The sequence below is a fragment of the Trachemys scripta genome, chromosome 2 (assembly GCF_013100865.1).
Source record: "Trachemys scripta elegans isolate TJP31775 chromosome 2, CAS_Tse_1.0, whole genome shotgun sequence".
Lineage (NCBI taxonomy): Eukaryota > Metazoa > Chordata > Testudines > Emydidae > Trachemys > Trachemys scripta.
Genome location: NC_048299.1, coordinates 282,520,565 through 282,537,491, shown reverse-complemented (window position 1 = coordinate 282,537,491; position 16,927 = coordinate 282,520,565). Strand labels below are relative to the sequence as shown.

Genomic DNA, 16,927 nt, shown 5'->3' with positions numbered 1-16,927 from the left:
AACAACCAGTGGGACCACTGGTTGTTTAGCAGGCTTCCTGCTTCTGATGTACTTAAAAAAAAAAATTGCTATTACTTTTTGAGTCTTTGACTAACTGTTCCTCAAATTCTTTTTTGGCCTTCCTAATTGTATTTTTACACTTCATTTGCCAGTGTTTATACTCCTCTCCATTTTCCTCACTTGGATTTAACTTTTTAAAGGATGCCTTTTTGCCTGTCACTACTTCTTTTACTTCGTTGTTTAGCCATGGTGGCTCTTTTTTGGTTCTCTTTACTATGTTTTTTTAAATTTGGTGTATACATTTAAATTGAAGAACAGGAGTACTTGTGGCACCTTAGAGACTAACAAATTTATTAGAGTATAAGCTTTCGTGGACTACAGCCGACTTCTTCGGATGCATATAGTCCACGAAAGCTTATACTCTAATAAATTTGTTAGTCTCTAAGGTGCCACAAGTACTCCTGTTCTTCTTTTTGCGGATACAGACTAACACGGCTGCTACTCTGAAACCTGTCATTTAAATTGAGCCTCTATTATGATGTCTTTAAAGAGTTTCCAACCAGCTTGCAGAGATTTCACTTTTGGCACTGTACCCTTTAATTTCTGTTTAAATAATCTTCTTATTTTTGTGTAGTTCCTTTTTCTGAAATTAAATGCTACAGTGTTGGGCCGCTGTGGTGTTTTTCTTGCTACAAGGATATTAAATTTAATTATATTATGGTCACTATTACCAAGCGGTTCAGCTATATTCACCTCTTGGACCAGATCCTGTGCTCCACTGAGGACTAAGGGCTGGTCTACACTGGGGGCGGTGGGGGAGGGATCGATCTAAGATACGCAACTTCAGCTACGTGAATAACGGCCGCGGCTCCCCTGTCGACTCTGCTACTGCCGCTCGCTCCGGTGGAGTTCCGGAGTCGACAGGGAGTGCGTTCGGGGATCGATATATGATAAATCAATCCCGGATAAATCAATTGCTACCCGCCGATATGGCGGGTAGTGAAGACGTACCCTAAATCAAGAATTGCCTCTTCTCTGGTGGGTTCCAGGACCAGCTGCTCCAAGAAGTAGTCATTTAAGGTGTCAAAAAATTTTATATCTGCATTCTGTCCTGAGGTGACATGTACCCAGTAAACATGGGGAAAATTTAAATCCCCCATTATTATTATTGATTTTTTTATTTTAATAACCTCTGTAATCTCCCTGAGCATTTCACAGTCACTCTCACCATCCTGGTAAGGTGGTCGGTAATATATCCCTACCGCTATATTCTTATTATTAGAGCATGGAATTTCTAACCATAGAGATTCTGTGGTATAGTTTGAGTCATTTACTATTTTTACTTCATTTGATTCTACTCTTTCTTTCACATTAATGCCACTCCCCCACCAGCACGACCTGTTCTGTCCTTCTGATATATTTTGTACCCTGGTATTAATGTAGCCCATTGATTATCCTCATTCCACCAGTTTCTATGATGCCTATTATATAAATATCCTCATTTAATACGAAGCACTCTAGTTCACCCATTTTATTATTTAGACTTCTAGCATTGGTATATAAGTACTTTAAAAACTTGTCTCCTTTTAGCTGTCTGCCATTACACAATATAATTGAATGGGACTCTTTTTTATTTGACTATTTCTAATCAGATCCTTCCTGGAGTTTATCATTTTCCATCCTCTCATCCTCATTAGGACATAGAGATTCTCTATTAATAGATCCTCCCCTAAGGGATGTGCGAACCATGTGCTCCTCCGCACCTGTCGGCTTTCCCTCAGCCCTTAGTTTAAAAACTGCTCTACGACCTTTTTAATGTTAAGTGCCAGCAATCTGGTTCCATTTTGGTTTAGGAGGAGCCCATCCTTCCTGTATAGGCTCCCCCTTTTCCAAAAGTTTCCCCAGTTCCTAATAAATCTAAACCTCTTCTCCATACACCATCATTTCATCCACGCATTGAGACTCTGAAGTTCTGCCTGCCTGGCCCTGTGCGTGGAACTGGGAGCATCTCAGAGGATGCAAAGAAGCTGGACCTCTTCAGTAGGAAAATATATTCTATCAGGGGGCTCCAGCTTTGCATTGCAAATCAGCAGGCGGTCCTCAGTAGGTAAAGTTTCAAATCCTGACAGGCCATGTCAAAGTTCAAGGAGCTGGTACCTTCGGATTTCAGGGTAGAATTTTCAGCACTAGTGGAAGAGGGCAAAATGGTGGCAAAGGCCTCATTGCAGGCCTCTCTGGATGTGGTGGATTCAGTGGCCTGCTCCATGTCATCACCGGTGGCCATGAGACAGAGTTCTTGGCTGCAGGCCTCCGGCCTCCTGCACAAGGTCCAGAAGATAATCCAGGACCTTCCCTTTGAAGGGCCAGCCTTACTCTCCAAGCAGACAGACTCGAAACTCCACTGCCTTAAAGTCACCAGAGCCACGCTAAAATGCTTGGGGTTCCACACCCCTGCACCACAGAGGAAACGTTTCAAACCTCAATCCCTGCCATGTTTTTATGAAATACTGCCCAGGCAAGATTACAGTAGAAGCCGGGCAGAAACTCTAGAAGAAGGCCCCCTCTTGCTCCTTTCTCCTAAGGACCCAGCACTACTCGCTAGTCCTCGGGTCAAAGCAGAACTTTTGAGGGTGCCCCCGGAAGTGAAGCACCAGTCCAAATCCTGGATTTACCTCAAATCCAAATCCTGGATTTACCTGTGGTTTTTGGATCATTTATCCCACTTCTATTGTGCGTGGGCCCAGATTACTTCAGATCAGTGGGTGCTATGCCTGATTGGACTGGGATATTCCCTTCAATTCAGTTCTCTCCCTCCTTCCCACACCCCTTCCCCGTCCCTCTTCATGGACCCTTAAGAGCAACTCTGAATACAGGAGATGCAGATGCTCCTAAGAATGGGAGCTGTAGAGGAGGTCCCCTGGGAGTTAAAGGGCAAAGGGCTCTTCTCCCACTATTTTCTAATCCCAAAAGCCAGATGTGGTCTTAGACCCATCTTGGACAGATTCATGAAGAAGCTGAGGTTCCGCATGATCATTTCTGCCTTGGATCCAAGGGATTGGTATGCCACCCTCGACTTGAAGGATGCGTATCAATCCTTTTCACATATCAGTAATCCCAAATCACAGAAGGTTCCTCAGGTTCATAGTGAACCATACCCAATATCAGTTTATGGTCCTCCACTTCTGCCTGTCAGTGGCCCCTCACGTGTTCACCAAGTGCATGGCAGTCGTTGCCACATTCCCGAGGAAACAAAGTATACAGGTGTTTCCATACCTCGATGACCAGCTGATCAAGGGACACACCAGGGCGCAGATAGAAGAGCACGTGGACCTGATAAGGCTAGGCCAGAGGTGGGCAAACTACGGCCCACGGGCCGCGCCCCGCCCATCAGACCTTTTAATCTGGCCCTTGAGCTCCTGCCAGGGACTGGGGTCGGTGGCTTGGCCTGCTCCGGCACTCCAGCCTGGGAGTGGGGTTGGGGGCTTGCCCCGCTCTGTTCATGCTGTGGCTCCACGCGGCTCCTGGATGCAGCGGCATGTCCCCCATCCAGCTCCTACGCATGGGGCAGCTAGGGGGTTCTGTACACTGCCCCTGCCTCAAGCGCCACCCCCCGCAGCTCCCATTGGCTGGGAACAACGGCCAATGGGACCTGCAGGGGCAGCACCTGCGGCCGGGCCGCGTGCAGAACCACCTGGCTGCACCTCTGCATAGGAGCTGGAGTGGGGACGTGCTGCTGCTACCAGGAGCTGCTTGAGGTAAGCGCTGCCCAGAGCCTGCACCCCTGACCTCCTCCATGCCCCAGCCCCCTGCCCCAGCCCTGATCCCCCATCTGCCCTCCGAACCCCTCGGTCCCATTCTGGAGCACCCTCCTACACCCCAAACCCCTCATCTCCAGCCCCACCCCAGAGCCCGCACCCCCAGCAGGAGCCCTCACCCACGCATCCCGCACCCCATCCCCCTGCCTCAGCCTGGAGCCCCCTCCCGCACCCTGAACTCCTCATTTCTGGCCCCACCCCAGAGCCCGCTCCCCCAGCTGGAGCCCTCACCCCCTCCTGCACCCCAAACCAAAATTTTGTGAGCATTCATGGCCCACCATACAATTTCCATATGCAGATGTGGCCCTCAGGCCAAAAAGTTTGCCCACCCCTGGGCTAGGCCTATTGGTAAATACATAAAAGTTGACCCTTACTCCCACTCAAAGGATAGAGTTCATATGGGCTGTGCTGGATTCAAAGCAAGCCAGAGCATTGCTCCCGGAGTCTCGTTTCCAGGCTATTTTCTACATCATAGAGGACCTCAGGCACTACTACCCTACTATCATGGCACAGAACTGCCTGAAACTTCTTTGGCACATGGCGGCATGTACGTATGTGGTTCAGCAAGCAAGACTGTGGCTCTGGCCTCCTCAGTCTTGGCTGGCATTAGCGTATCGCCCAAGATGAGACCACTTGGACAAGGTGGTTGTGCTCCCCTCTTTGGTAGTCGAGGCCTTCCTGTGGTGGCTCAATACATGAATGGTCTGCGCAAGGGCTCCTTTCTCAAGATCTCACCCTGCACTATCTCTAGTTACACATGGGTCAGGGGTGGGGTGGGGAGCTCACCTTGGGAAGCTGAGGACTCAAGGCCTCTGGTCCCAAGAGGAGGTTTCGCTCCACATCAATGTCAGAGAGCTAAAAGTAGTACGCCTGGCCTGCTAGACCTTTCAAGCCCTATTGGAGGGAAAATCTTTATTGGTCATGAGAAACAATACAACAGCGATGTTTTATATAAATAGACAGGGTGGAGCACGTTTCTCTCCCCTGTGTGAGGAAGCCCTCAATCTGTGTGAGTTCTGCATAGCCCACTTGATACACCTCGAAGCTTCTTACCTTCCAGGATCCCAAAACGAGTTGATGGACCATCTCAGCCGGTCCTTCTGCAACCACAAGTGATCTATTTGCCTGGACGTTGTGAACAGCATCTTCCAAAGGTGGGGAGTTCCCCACATAGACTTGTTTGCAACAAGACACAACAGGAAGTGCCTGTAGTTCTGTTCCCTCCTGAATCACAGCCGGGGCTCGATCGCAAACACATTCCTCCTGCCCTGGAAGGACCATCTGTTCTATGCGTTTCCACCCATCCTGCTAATTCACAAGGCTCTGCTGAAGGTCAGGAAGGAAAGGTCACCTTTGATATTGATAGCTCCAGCCTGGCCATGTCAGCACTGGTATACTACACTCCTAAACCTGTCGGTGGAGACACCAATCAGCCTGCCCCTAGTTCCACACTTGATCACACAGGACCACGGCCGTGTTCAACATCCCAACCTCAAGTCTCTCCACCTCACAGCATGGAAACTCCATGGCTAAGCCCCTTGGAGTTGGCATGCTCAGGACCTGTTAGAGAGGTCCTTGGCAGCAGGAAACCATCCACTAGGGCCACATACCTGGCTAAGTGGAAAAGATTTTCCATCTGGTCAATGCAGAAGGGAACTTCACCTTTGCAGTCATCAATACCCTACATTTTGGACTATTCGTTGCACCTAAAACAGCAAGGGCTGTCAGGGTCCTCCATGAAGGTTCCCTTGACTGCGATTTTGGCGTTCCAGCCCTGGGTGGCCGACCAATCAATCTTTGCTAACCCAATTGTTGGCTGTTTTTCTCAAGGGGCGGGACAGGTTATACCCCCAAATGCGACAACCAATCACTGCATGGGATCTCAATCTTGTACAATCAAGATTAATGGGACCCCCGTTTGAGCCCCTAGTGACTTGTTCACTGCTCTAGCTATCCTGGAAGGTGGCTTTCCTGGCGGTTATCACTTCAGTCAGGAGGGTCTCTGAACTCAAGCCTTCACATCTGAGCCCCTGTACATGATGTTCTGTAAGGACAAGGTTTGACTACAGCCTCACCCAGCCTTCCTTCTGAAGGTAGTATCACAATTCCACACAAACCAAGACACTTTCCTCGGTTTTCTACCTAAAGCCGCATGACAACAGCCGAGAGCGAAAACTCCATTCCCTGCACATTAGGTGGCCGTTGGCCTTTTATATTGAAAGGACAAAACTGTTTCGGAAGACAACTCAGCTTTTTGTAGCAATAACTGACAGAATGAAGGGCTGCCCGGTGTCATCCCAGAGAATCTCATTGTGGGTCACATCTTTGTATTCGTGCGTGCTATGATTTGGCAAAGATACATGCACCTGCACTGACAGCACACTCCATTAGGGCTCAGACGTTTGCAGCAGCTTCTCTGGCACAGGTCCCAATCTGTAGAGCTGCAGCATGGTCGTCTATGACACCTTTAGTTTGCATTATGCTATTGTACAGCAAGTCAGAGATGATGCCACATTTGGCAGGGCAGTACTTCAGTCCATGAATCAGTGATGAAAGCTGCGTGACCTCTGACCCCTCCTCCTAGGGACTGCTTGGGAGTCACCTACTTGGAATCTATATGAGCAAGCACTCAAAGAAGAAAAAACGGTTAGATACCTTTTCAAAACTGTTGTTCTTCGAGATGTGTTGCTACGTCCATTCTAAGACCCACCAACCTACCCCTCTGTCGGAGTCAGCTGGTGAGAAGGAACTGAAGAGGTGGGGGGTGGGGGAGAGGTGTCAGCAGGGCCGTATATACGGCACCATGAAAGCATGACTCCAGGGGGCTCCAGAGCTGACCCTACCGATACCACTAGGGGAAAAAAAACTTCCGGTGACTGCATGCGGCACTCACACACCTACTTGGAATTGACATGAGCAACACATCTCGAAGAACAACAGTTACCAAGAGGTAGGTAACCATTTTTTTCAGTCTGCCTGCAGACTCAGACAGACTTCATGGAGTTGGTTAAAGTTGGGGCATATTTTGAAGATTGTCTTCACAACCATAAAGCTAGAAACTTCATTTTTAAAATGAAAGTTGAGACCTTGGAGCAAAGATAGCAGCTTTCCTAGAAAAGCTTGAGCTCTCTCAACTGGCAAAGTCCAACCCCTGAAGGCTTCAAACTGCTGCAGAAATAATAGTCGCACTTAGATAGGTGGGGCTTAGGGCCTCTTTCCTGGAGCTTGGGGTACATGAAAGAAGTAGCACGAGGGGTGTGTGTGTGCAAACTAAGGCCCGTGGGCCGTGTCCGGCCCATCAGGCCTTCTAATCCAGCCCTTGAGCTCCTGCCAGGGACCGAGGTCAGGGGCTTGTCCCGCTCTGGTGCTCCAGCTGGGGAGTGGGGTCGGGGGCTTGCTGCGCAGCTCCCGGAACAAAAGGCAAGTCCCCCCTCCAGCTCCTACACGTAGGCACAGCCAGGGGGCTCTCTGCACGCTGCCCCCTCCCCAGGCACCGCCCCCGCAGCCCCCATTGGCTGGGAACTGTGGCCAATGGGAGCTGCAGGGGCGGCACCTGTGGACGAGGCAGCGTGCAGAGCCACATGGCCGGCTCTGTGCCGCCGCGTAGGAGTCAGAGGGGGGACATGCCGCTGCTTCTGGGAGCTACTTGAGGTAAGCGCCGCCTGGAGTCTGTACCCCAGAACCCCCCCCATGCCCCAACCCCCTGCCCCAGCCCTGATCCCCCTCCCACAACCCAACCCCTCAGTCCCAGCCCGGAGCACCCTTCTGCACCCCAAACCCCTCATCCCCAGCCCCACCCCAGAGCCTTCACCCCCAGCCAGAGCCCTCACCCCAACCCCCAATTTCATGAGCATTCATGGCCCACCGTCCAATTTTTATACCCAGATGTGGCCCTCAGGCCAAAAAGTTTGCACACCCCTGAAGTAGCATCTCAGTATCTCATAAATTAGATTGGAAAAAAGGGACCATATCTGATTCTAGACTGATCTGCAAAACACAAGAGATAGAATTGCACTTCATGATTCATACACTGATTCATAACTTGTGTACGTCTTCACACAATGCACAGTTAACCTGTGGGACTCATTGCCAGGGGACATTGTGAAGCCAAAACTACAACGGGATTCAAAAAAGAACTAGATGTGTTCATGAAGGATAGGTCCATCAATGGCTATTAGTCAAGATGGTCAGGGATGAAACCCCATGCTCTGGATGTCCGTAGACTCTGATTGCCAGAAGCTGGGAGTGGACAGCAGGGAATGGGTCACTCAGTGATTGCCTGTTCTGTTCATTCCCTCTGAAGCACCTGGCACCAGCCGCTGTTAGAAGACAGGATGCTGGGCTAGATGGACCATTGGTCTGACCCAGCAAGGGCATTCTTATGTTCTTAAGTAACTTGTGGTTGAACTGGAGCATCTCTTTTAGAAAGATGCTCAATCTAGATTTAAAGATTTCAAGTGACAGAGAATCCATCGCATCCCTTGGTAATCTGTTCCAGTGCTTAATTATCCTATTAAAATGTGTGCCTTATTTTCCATTTAAATTTGTCTAATTTCAACTTCTAGACATTGGATTTTATGTCTTTATCTGCTTAATTAAAGCTCTCTCTAACATCAGAATTTTTCTCCCTGTATCATGCTGTCCTGTGAAAACTGTAATTCTCAGTGTTACTTTGTGCATCCCTGTCTATTGTATCATTCAGATGTCTCTTACTGTACATTTAGACTGTAAGCTCTTAGAGGCAGGCGGGGTCTCTTTGTTATGTTATGATTGTGTACATAGCGTAGCACAACATGGCACTGCTGCTGCATTATAAATAATCATAGAACTGGAAGGGACTCGAGAGGTTGTCTAGTCCAGTCCCCTGCACTCGTGGCAGAACTAAGTATTATCTAGACCATCCCTGACAGGTATTTGTCCAACCTGCTCTTAAACATCTCCAATGATGGAGCTTCCACGACCTCTCTGGGCAATTTATTCCAGTGCTTAACCACCTTGACAGTTAGGAAGTTTTTCCTAATGTCCAACCTAAACCTCCCTTGCTGCAATTTAAGCCCATCGCTTCTTGTCCTATCCTCAGAGGTTAAGAAAAACAATTTTTCTCCCTCCTCCTTGTAACAACCTTTTATGTACTTGAAAACTGTTATCATGTCCCTGCTCAGTCTTCTCTTTTCCAGACTAAACAAACCCAATTGTTTCAATCGTCTCTCATAGGTCATGTTTTCTAGACCTTTAGTCATTTTCATCGCTCTTCTCTGGACTCTCTCCAATTTGTCCACATCCTTCCTGAAATATGGCACCCAGAACTTGGCATAATACTCCAATTGAGGCCTAAGCAGCGTGGAGTAGAACGGAATTACTTCTCGTGTCTTGCTTACAACACTCCCGCTAATACATCCCAGAATGATGTTTGCTTTTTTGCAACAGTCTTATACTATTGACTCATAGTTAGCATGTAGTCCACTATGACCCCCAGGTCCCTTTCCGCAGTACTCCTTCCTAGGCAGTCATTTCCCATTTTGTATGTGTGCAACTGATTGTTCCTTCCTAAGTGGAGTACTTTGCATTTGTCCTTATTGAATTTCATCCTATTTACTTCAGACCATTTCTCCAGTTTGTCCAGATCATTTTGAATTTTAATCCTATCCTCCAAAGCACTTGCAACCCCTCCCAGCTTGGTATCATCCACAAACTTTATATAGTAGCTCCATCTAGGTTGCATTTACCTAGTTTGTTTATGAGAATGTCATGTGAGACAGTATCAAAAGCTTTACTGAGGTCAAGATATACCACAACTACCGCTTCCCCCCATCCACAAGGCTTGTTACCCTGTCAAAGAAAGTTTTCGGGTTGGTTTGACATGATTTGTTCTTGACAAATCCATGCTGACTTGTTACTTACTACCTTATTATCTTCTAGATTTTTGCAAATTGATCGCTTAATTATTTGCTCCATTATCTTTCCGGGTACAGAAGTTAAGTCTGTAATTCCTTGGGTTGTCTTTATCTCCCTTTCTATAGATTGGCACTATATTTTCCCTTTTCCAGTCTTCTGGAATCTCTCCCATCTTCCATGACTTTTCAAAGATAATTGCTAATTGCTCAGATATCTCCTCAGTCAGCTCCTTGAGTATTTTAGGATGCATTTCATCAGGCTCTGGTGACATGAAGACATCTAATTTGTCCAAGTAATATTTAACTTGTTCTTTCCCTATTTTAGCCTCTTCTGATCCTACCTAATTTTCACTGGCATTCACTATGTTAGACATCCAATCACCACCAACCATCTTGGTGAAAACCGAAACAAAGAAGTCATTAAGCACCTCTGCCATGTCCACATTTTCTGTTGTTGTTATTATTATAATAATTATATTATAATAATAACTTAATTATTATAATTATCATAACAACGGAGAAACCATCTTCAGCCTAGGGTTGCCAACTGTCTAATCGCACAAACCCAACACCCCTGCCAAGTCCCTTCTCCGAGGCGCCATCCCCCACCCTCACTCACTTTCACTGGACTGGGGCAGGTGGTTGGGTGCAGGGGGGGGTGCAGGCTCTGGGCTGGGGAGTGGGACCAAGGGGTTCAGAGTGCGGGAGGGGGCTCCGGGCTGAGCCTGGGGCAGAGGGTTGGGGTGCAGGAGGGGGTGTGCGGTTCGGGCTCTGGGACAGACTTTGGGTGTGGGAGGGGGCTCAGGGCTGGGTGTGGGAGGGGGTGCAGGTTCTGGGAGGGAATTTGGGTGTGGGAGGGGGATCAGGGCTGGGGTAAGGGTGCAGGAGGGGGAAAGGGTTGCGGGCTCCAGCCAGGTGGTGCTTACCTCGGGCAGCTACTGGAAGTGGACGGCATGTCTGGCTCCTAGGCTCAGGAGTGGCCAGGTGGCTCTGCACACTGCCTGCAGGCACTGCCCCCACAGCTCCCATTGGCCACAGTTCCCATTGGTAGCGCTCAGGGCGGGGGCAGCGCTCAGAGACCCCCTGGCCGCCCTTGCACCTAGGAGCTGAACATGTCAGTTCTTCCGGGAGCTGCGCAGAGCCAGAGCAGGTAGGGAGTCTGCCTTAGCCTCACTGCGCTGCCAACTGGACTTTGGCCTATTAAAATCTCCCGGATTGCCTTTAATAGTCACCAGGAGATTGAGGCCAATTCCAGGAGACTCCTGGCCAATCTGGGAGGGTCGGCAACCCTACTTCAGCCCATTTCCCTTTCCATGTGGGTGCTTGGAGCCTCTGTTTTCTGGTGCACATGGCTGAGAGTCCCTTTGAGTTTTGAGCTGCAATGACTGTTTTATTGCAGGCCTTCATTGCGATGGTGAAGAAAGAGCAGGAAGAAGCTGAACGGGAGAGAGAGAAAGAGGAAGAAAAAAAGAAGCAACAGCGAGAAATACAACAAAGGAAGAAACGGATGCTGGAGGCGGCATTTGATGGGGATGTGGAAGAGATGAAGGCTGTGCTAAAGGAAGTTAGTACTTGGGAGGAGAGAGGTTCCATAGGAAATGGAATACACATAAGAAAGGGAGGGACCTCATGTCCTTTTCTGTGAGCTCTGTTCATTTCCAAATTTATTGATTTGGATCATAGTCCATTGTTGAAGGCTGTAGAAATGGTTCCTTCTGAAACAGGCTTTATGCAAGAGGCCCCAAGCCTCCTGGTTCCTCCCCTCAGAGACTTGTTCATTAGGTAACAAAGGACAAAACACAAATGAAGTAGGGAGCTAGTAAGGTGTTTGCCATGCATCTGGGTTGCATCATGCTGTGTTTGTCTCTTCCTGCCTCTAATCTCTTTCTGCCTGCTTTGATCATGAGCTCTTTGATGCAGGGAGTATGCTTTGTGTGTGTCTGGAAAACACCTGAAACTTCACAATGTAAATAAACTGTATCAAAAAATCTCTCTTCACTAATCTTTCAGCTAATACATAATTCCTAGGGGTACCCAGAGCAGAAGGCATTCTTTTCCCATTCTCCATGTTTATCTTCTCCATTTGTCTGGTTCTATCCAGGTGTCAGATTTGGATACTAAGAATGGTGTGGGTACCGATGAAAAAGGGAAGGCCATGCGTCTCTCTAATCACATCAACATGGTGGAGTGCACTGATGCCAATGGGAACACACCCCTTTTAGAGGCAGCGGGAGGTGGCCACCCCAACGCTATCAAGCTACTGATAGAAAATGGAGCCAATCCCAACTGCAAGGTATGAAATTGTGGTGGTGGAAGAAAACAGGCCACAACTGAAATGGGAACTGCCTGAGATTCAATAGAACAAGACTCACAGCAACTTGTATAAACAATGTTATGAAAGATAGCTTGGCTAGACTGCGGGGTCAGCTAATGTGCTGTGTGTCTAATTGCACTTCAGTACTCAACTCATACTGCCTTACTTGTTGTAGTGGGGATAGGATCAATTCTTAGTAGGTAATTAACCCCTAAGACAGTCCACTGGGGGTCCAGAATTGATATCCATGTGGGAGAGGTCTCCAAGGTGGTAAATAGTTAGGAGGGGCTGTGTTAAATCCTCCACTAGCAGAATCCCCAGCACAGTAATAGAGTGGTTTCTTCATGTGTTTGTCCACATGGATTGTAGCCTTTGTGCACATGTGTACCATGCATATGAGACTGGACTTTTTTGGCCAGCAGAATCCATTGGGGCCATGCCTGTGCTCTGGATGTCCTTGCCTCCCCCCAACCCAAGGCCATCAAGTATGGAGGTGCCCTACTGTCCCTCAGTTCCTTCCTACCACTAATGGTAGTGAGACAAAAACAACAAGGAGTCCGGTGGCACCTTAAAGACTAACAGATTTATTTGGGTTAACAAACCCACTTCTTCAGATGCATGGAGTGAAAATTACAGATGCAGGCATTATTATACTGACACTCAATATAATAATGCCTGCATCTGTAATGTTCACTCCATGCATCTGAAGAAGTGGGTTTGTTACCCACGAAAGCTTATGCCCAAATAAATCTGTTAGTCTTTAAGGTGCCACTGGACTCCTTGTTGTTTTTGTGGATACAGATTAACACGGCTACCCCCTGGTAGTGAGACAGAATCCCTGCAGTGTCCACCTGCTTCTCTGCGAGCATTAGTGTTAAAGTTCTTAGGACTTGGCCATGCAGTGAGATAATGCATGGCAAGCTAGTGTGGAAGTAGAGCACACTAGTGCACTGTAGATTCACATCCTGGCTTCCCATATGTTAACTTGCCATGTAGACAAGCTCTTTAGTATTATTAATTAATTATTTGTTAGTCTGTAAGTGTCTTAGTCATCTCAGGCTCAACAATCAAAGAACAGCCAATAGCCTGACAAAAGTCCCTCTGCTGCATCTGTGCTAACAGTTAAACATGTACCAGTGATACCCACTAAACATGTGGACTGCCCTTTCTCCAGCGTCAACCTCAATATACTAATCGCTTAAGTAACTTGTTCATTGGTACCCAGTTCATAAGTGCAGTCCCTGTCAGTACCTAGAGCATATATGGTACCAAGAGATTTAGCTATAGGCCGGGTACTGGAGTCGTCTTTGTTAGACAGGTTGAAGGTGAGGCTGGCTAGACCACCAGTCACCAAGACCTCTGTACTGCAGATGATAAGTGTCAGCAGTACCAACTCCATCAATACCAGAGTGGAGGGGACATTGTACACTTCAAAGTTTAGCCCTACCTTCAGAGCAGGAGTACTCCTTTTCATTCTCACAGTCAATGCACAGTAGGGGCTCATCTCCCACTTGCTCATGCTCCCTCCCTTCTATGGGGATAGGAAATGGCATGAATCTCATAGGCCCCCTGTTGTGTTTACCAGTGCAATGTCCATATGCCTATTGACCTTGGCCTTACTGGACACCATGGGGCATGCGATCCCATACCTGCAAGCCAGTGTCTACTGCCTCCCACTCCCCACCCCAGGACTAGATCCCTTTCTCCCAGACTGGTCAATTACTGTAGCCTCAGATGCTAGAGACAGGAGGAGGAGAGCGATGAAGATCAGGCAGATGAGGGAGAACAATTAATCCCATCTGAAATTGCCTCATCATAGAATCATAGAATATTAGGGTTAGAAAGGGGGTGCTCTAAGGGAACCAACTCCAAGAAACAGCCCCAGGTTCGGAGCTGACAGACCTTGGCACTCTGCCAGTGGCACCGTGCAGAGGCTGGAGTCCCCCAGATGGACCTGATCCTGGCTGGCCATCAGGAAGGGTTCATCTGTCTTGTTGGGAGTGGTGAGCGTTGTGTGTATGGCATGTGCATTCTGTTTTGGTAATTGTTAATAGGTGGAGCTTGAGTGGGGTATTGCTGGGTGGGGCTCTTTCGCTGGTTAGAGACCCCGTAAACCCGCAAAAGATTAAGCCCTGAGTCCACAGGTAAAGGACCAACTAAATCATCCCAGACAGGGCTTTGTCAAGCTGGGCCTTATAAACCTCTAAGGATGGAGATTCCACCACCTCTCTAGGTAACCCATTCCTGTGCTTCACCACCCTCCTAGTGAAATAGTGTTTCCTAATATCCAACCTAGACCTCCCCCACTGCAACTTGAGACCATTGCTCCTTGTTCTGTCATCTGCCACCATTGAGAACAGCCGAGCTCCATCTTCTTTGGAACCCCCCTTCAGGTAATTGAAGGCTGCTGTCAAATCCCTTCTCATTCTTCTCTTCTACAGACTAAATAAGCCCAGTTCCCTCAGCCTCTCCTCGTAAGTCATGTGCCCCAACCCCCTAATCATTTTCATTGCCCTCCGCTGGACTCTCTCCAATTTGCCCACATCTCTTCTGTAATGGGAGGGACCAAAACTGGACGCAATACTCCAGGTGTGGCCTCACCAGTGCCGAATAGAGGGGAATAATCACTTCCCTCAATCTGCTAGCAATGCTCCTACTAATACAGCACAATATGCCATTGGCCTTCTTGGCAACGAGGGCACACTGCTGACTCATATCCAGCTTCTCATCCACTGTAATCCCTAGGTCCTTTTTTGCAGAACTGCTGCTTAGCCAGTTGGTCCGCAGCCTGTAGCGGTGCATGGGATTCTTCCTTCCTAAGTGCAGGACTCTGCACTTGTCCTTGTTGAACCTCATCAGATTTTTTTTGGCCCAATCCTCCATTTTGCCTAGGTCCCTCTGTATCCTATCCCTACCCTCTGGCATATCTACAGCACCCAGATGCAAGAGGTGTTTTACTTCTTGCCATAGAAGCTGTTCATGAGAAGCATCCCTGAAGAGGGACGGGGAAGGAGGGTGGGTAAGGGGCGTGGAAATAAACAGTATTGTATAGCCTGCATGGATTATTTCTAAGACTCATTTGTCCATGGTGGTGGGTTTCCAAGCTGAATAGAAAGGGGTCAAACAGTATCCAAAATGGGGGATGGTCAGAGATAGAGTGAGCACTGATGAATGGGGTAGGTTGTTCAGGTCTTCGAGCAAATCCTCAAAATTGTTGTTTCGACAAGGGTTGTTGGGATGCTGATGGGTGGAGCTCATTGATGCCTTGGAGGTCTCTGCTTCTGTCGTGAATCATATTGCCTCCGTTTTTATGTGTATGGGGAAGATCTTGTGCACTAGGAAGGACAGAATCTACCCTGTTTTTTTCCACGTTGCAGGTGTTTATATACCCACAGTACAAAGGGTTGCCTGAGAATCCTTCAGGATGTGGAGGGTCTCGTCCGTCTTTATTGCAAACAGCTTTTGGCCATCAAAGGGGAGGTCCTCCACGATGCATTGCACCTCCCTGGGGAAGCCAGATAGGTGGAGCCATGACACTGGCACATGACTATAGCAGTGACAGAGGAGCGTGCTGCCACGTCTGCCACATCAAAGGATATGATGGTTTTGAATTGCTCCCTTTTGTCTTCTGGGATACAATCAATAAAGTCCATTAATTTAGAATAAATTGATTGGTTGTATTTAGCCACCAATGTGGCGTAATTGGCAATCCAGAATTGCAGAGTGGCTGATGAGTAGACCTTGTGGCCAAAAAGGTCTGGTCGCTTCCATTCTTTGTTGCATGGCACAGATCTGAAATTATGTTGTTTACCACACTGATAGACTGCTTCAACATCTAGAGAGTTTGGTGCTGGGTGAGAAAATAAAAAGTCCATCCCCTTTTTATCTGCTCTCTTGCAGGTGGGTGGTATAGTTGCCAGGGTCCGCCATATGTCTTTGGCTAGTTCCATCAGCACATCATTTATAGGAAGCGCTATTTTTGATGCAGATGAGGTGTGTAGAATATCCAGTAATTTATGTTTTGATTGTGGGACGTCTTATAGAGGGATCTCTAGGGAATCTGAGATTCTCTTGAACAGCCCCTCAAAGTGTTTGAAATCAGCAGCAGCTGTAGACGGTGGAGGCATTATAGCCTTGTTTGGGGAGGAAGAGGAAATGTTGGCTGGAGGCATTGTCTCCTGTTCCAAGGCTTCCTCCTGTTCCTCAAAGCTCTTCTCAGGGGGCACTGATGGTACTACACTGAGGCTGGTGGGGAAGTCCTAATCTTTTCCCTGTAGGAACTTGAGGGTCTGGGGTATTGTCCCCTGTATGCTGCCCAGGGTCCCAATAAGGCCACTGTGTGGGAAAAGGGTAGCCATAGGTGATCATACCAGGACTGGGTGCCCATCTTGTGGATGGATTTAGTCTGCATGGGTGGGCCTAAGGGTGTAGTAGTTTGGCTGGGAGAAGAGTGGTCTGAGAAAAAGGCATCCCCCTCCTCATTATCTTTCTCCTCACTAGGCGGAGGAGCCAATGGTGAAGCAGGTTGGCCTGGTACTGTGCATACCAGAGAGAAATTGGTGCTGAATAGTGGAGATTGCGGCGTTAAAGAGACAAGTAGATTCTTGTGTTGTAGGAAATGGTATGGTGTACCAGTGGTTTTGGCGCCGAAGTGGTCGGTGCTGCTGATGCTGCTACAGGTGCGGGTGTTGGCGCCCACCTTTGAGCACTCTGCACTACTGGAACAGGTGGTGGCACCATAGGCTGTGGGGAGTGCCTCAGTGCCGCGTCCAGCTCCATCAGTGCAGTGCTGTAGAGTCTGGAGATGGATGGCAGGAGAGAGATCACGTGATCATTACCTGTTAGGTTCACTCCCTCTGGGGCCCCTGGCAGTGGCCACTGTCAGCAGACAGGATACTGGGCTA

At 48.3% G+C, this 16,927-nt stretch overlaps 1 protein-coding gene across 5 annotated transcripts in view; it reads left to right on the top strand.

The window, feature by feature from the left end:
- Positions 1-16,927, top strand: part of IQANK1 (IQ motif and ankyrin repeat containing 1) — a 173,937-nt gene that overhangs the window by 59,856 nt on the left and 97,154 nt on the right. For all 5 annotated transcript variants that reach the window (XM_034763813.1, XM_034763811.1, XM_034763810.1 and 2 more), the window contains 2 exons: positions 11,109-11,273; positions 11,811-12,002. In XM_034763813.1, the coding sequence (XP_034619704.1) occupies positions 11,121-11,273; positions 11,811-12,002 (345 nt within the window). In that variant the 5' untranslated portion in view covers positions 11,109-11,120. The remainder of the gene's footprint in view (positions 1-11,108; positions 11,274-11,810; positions 12,003-16,927) is intronic.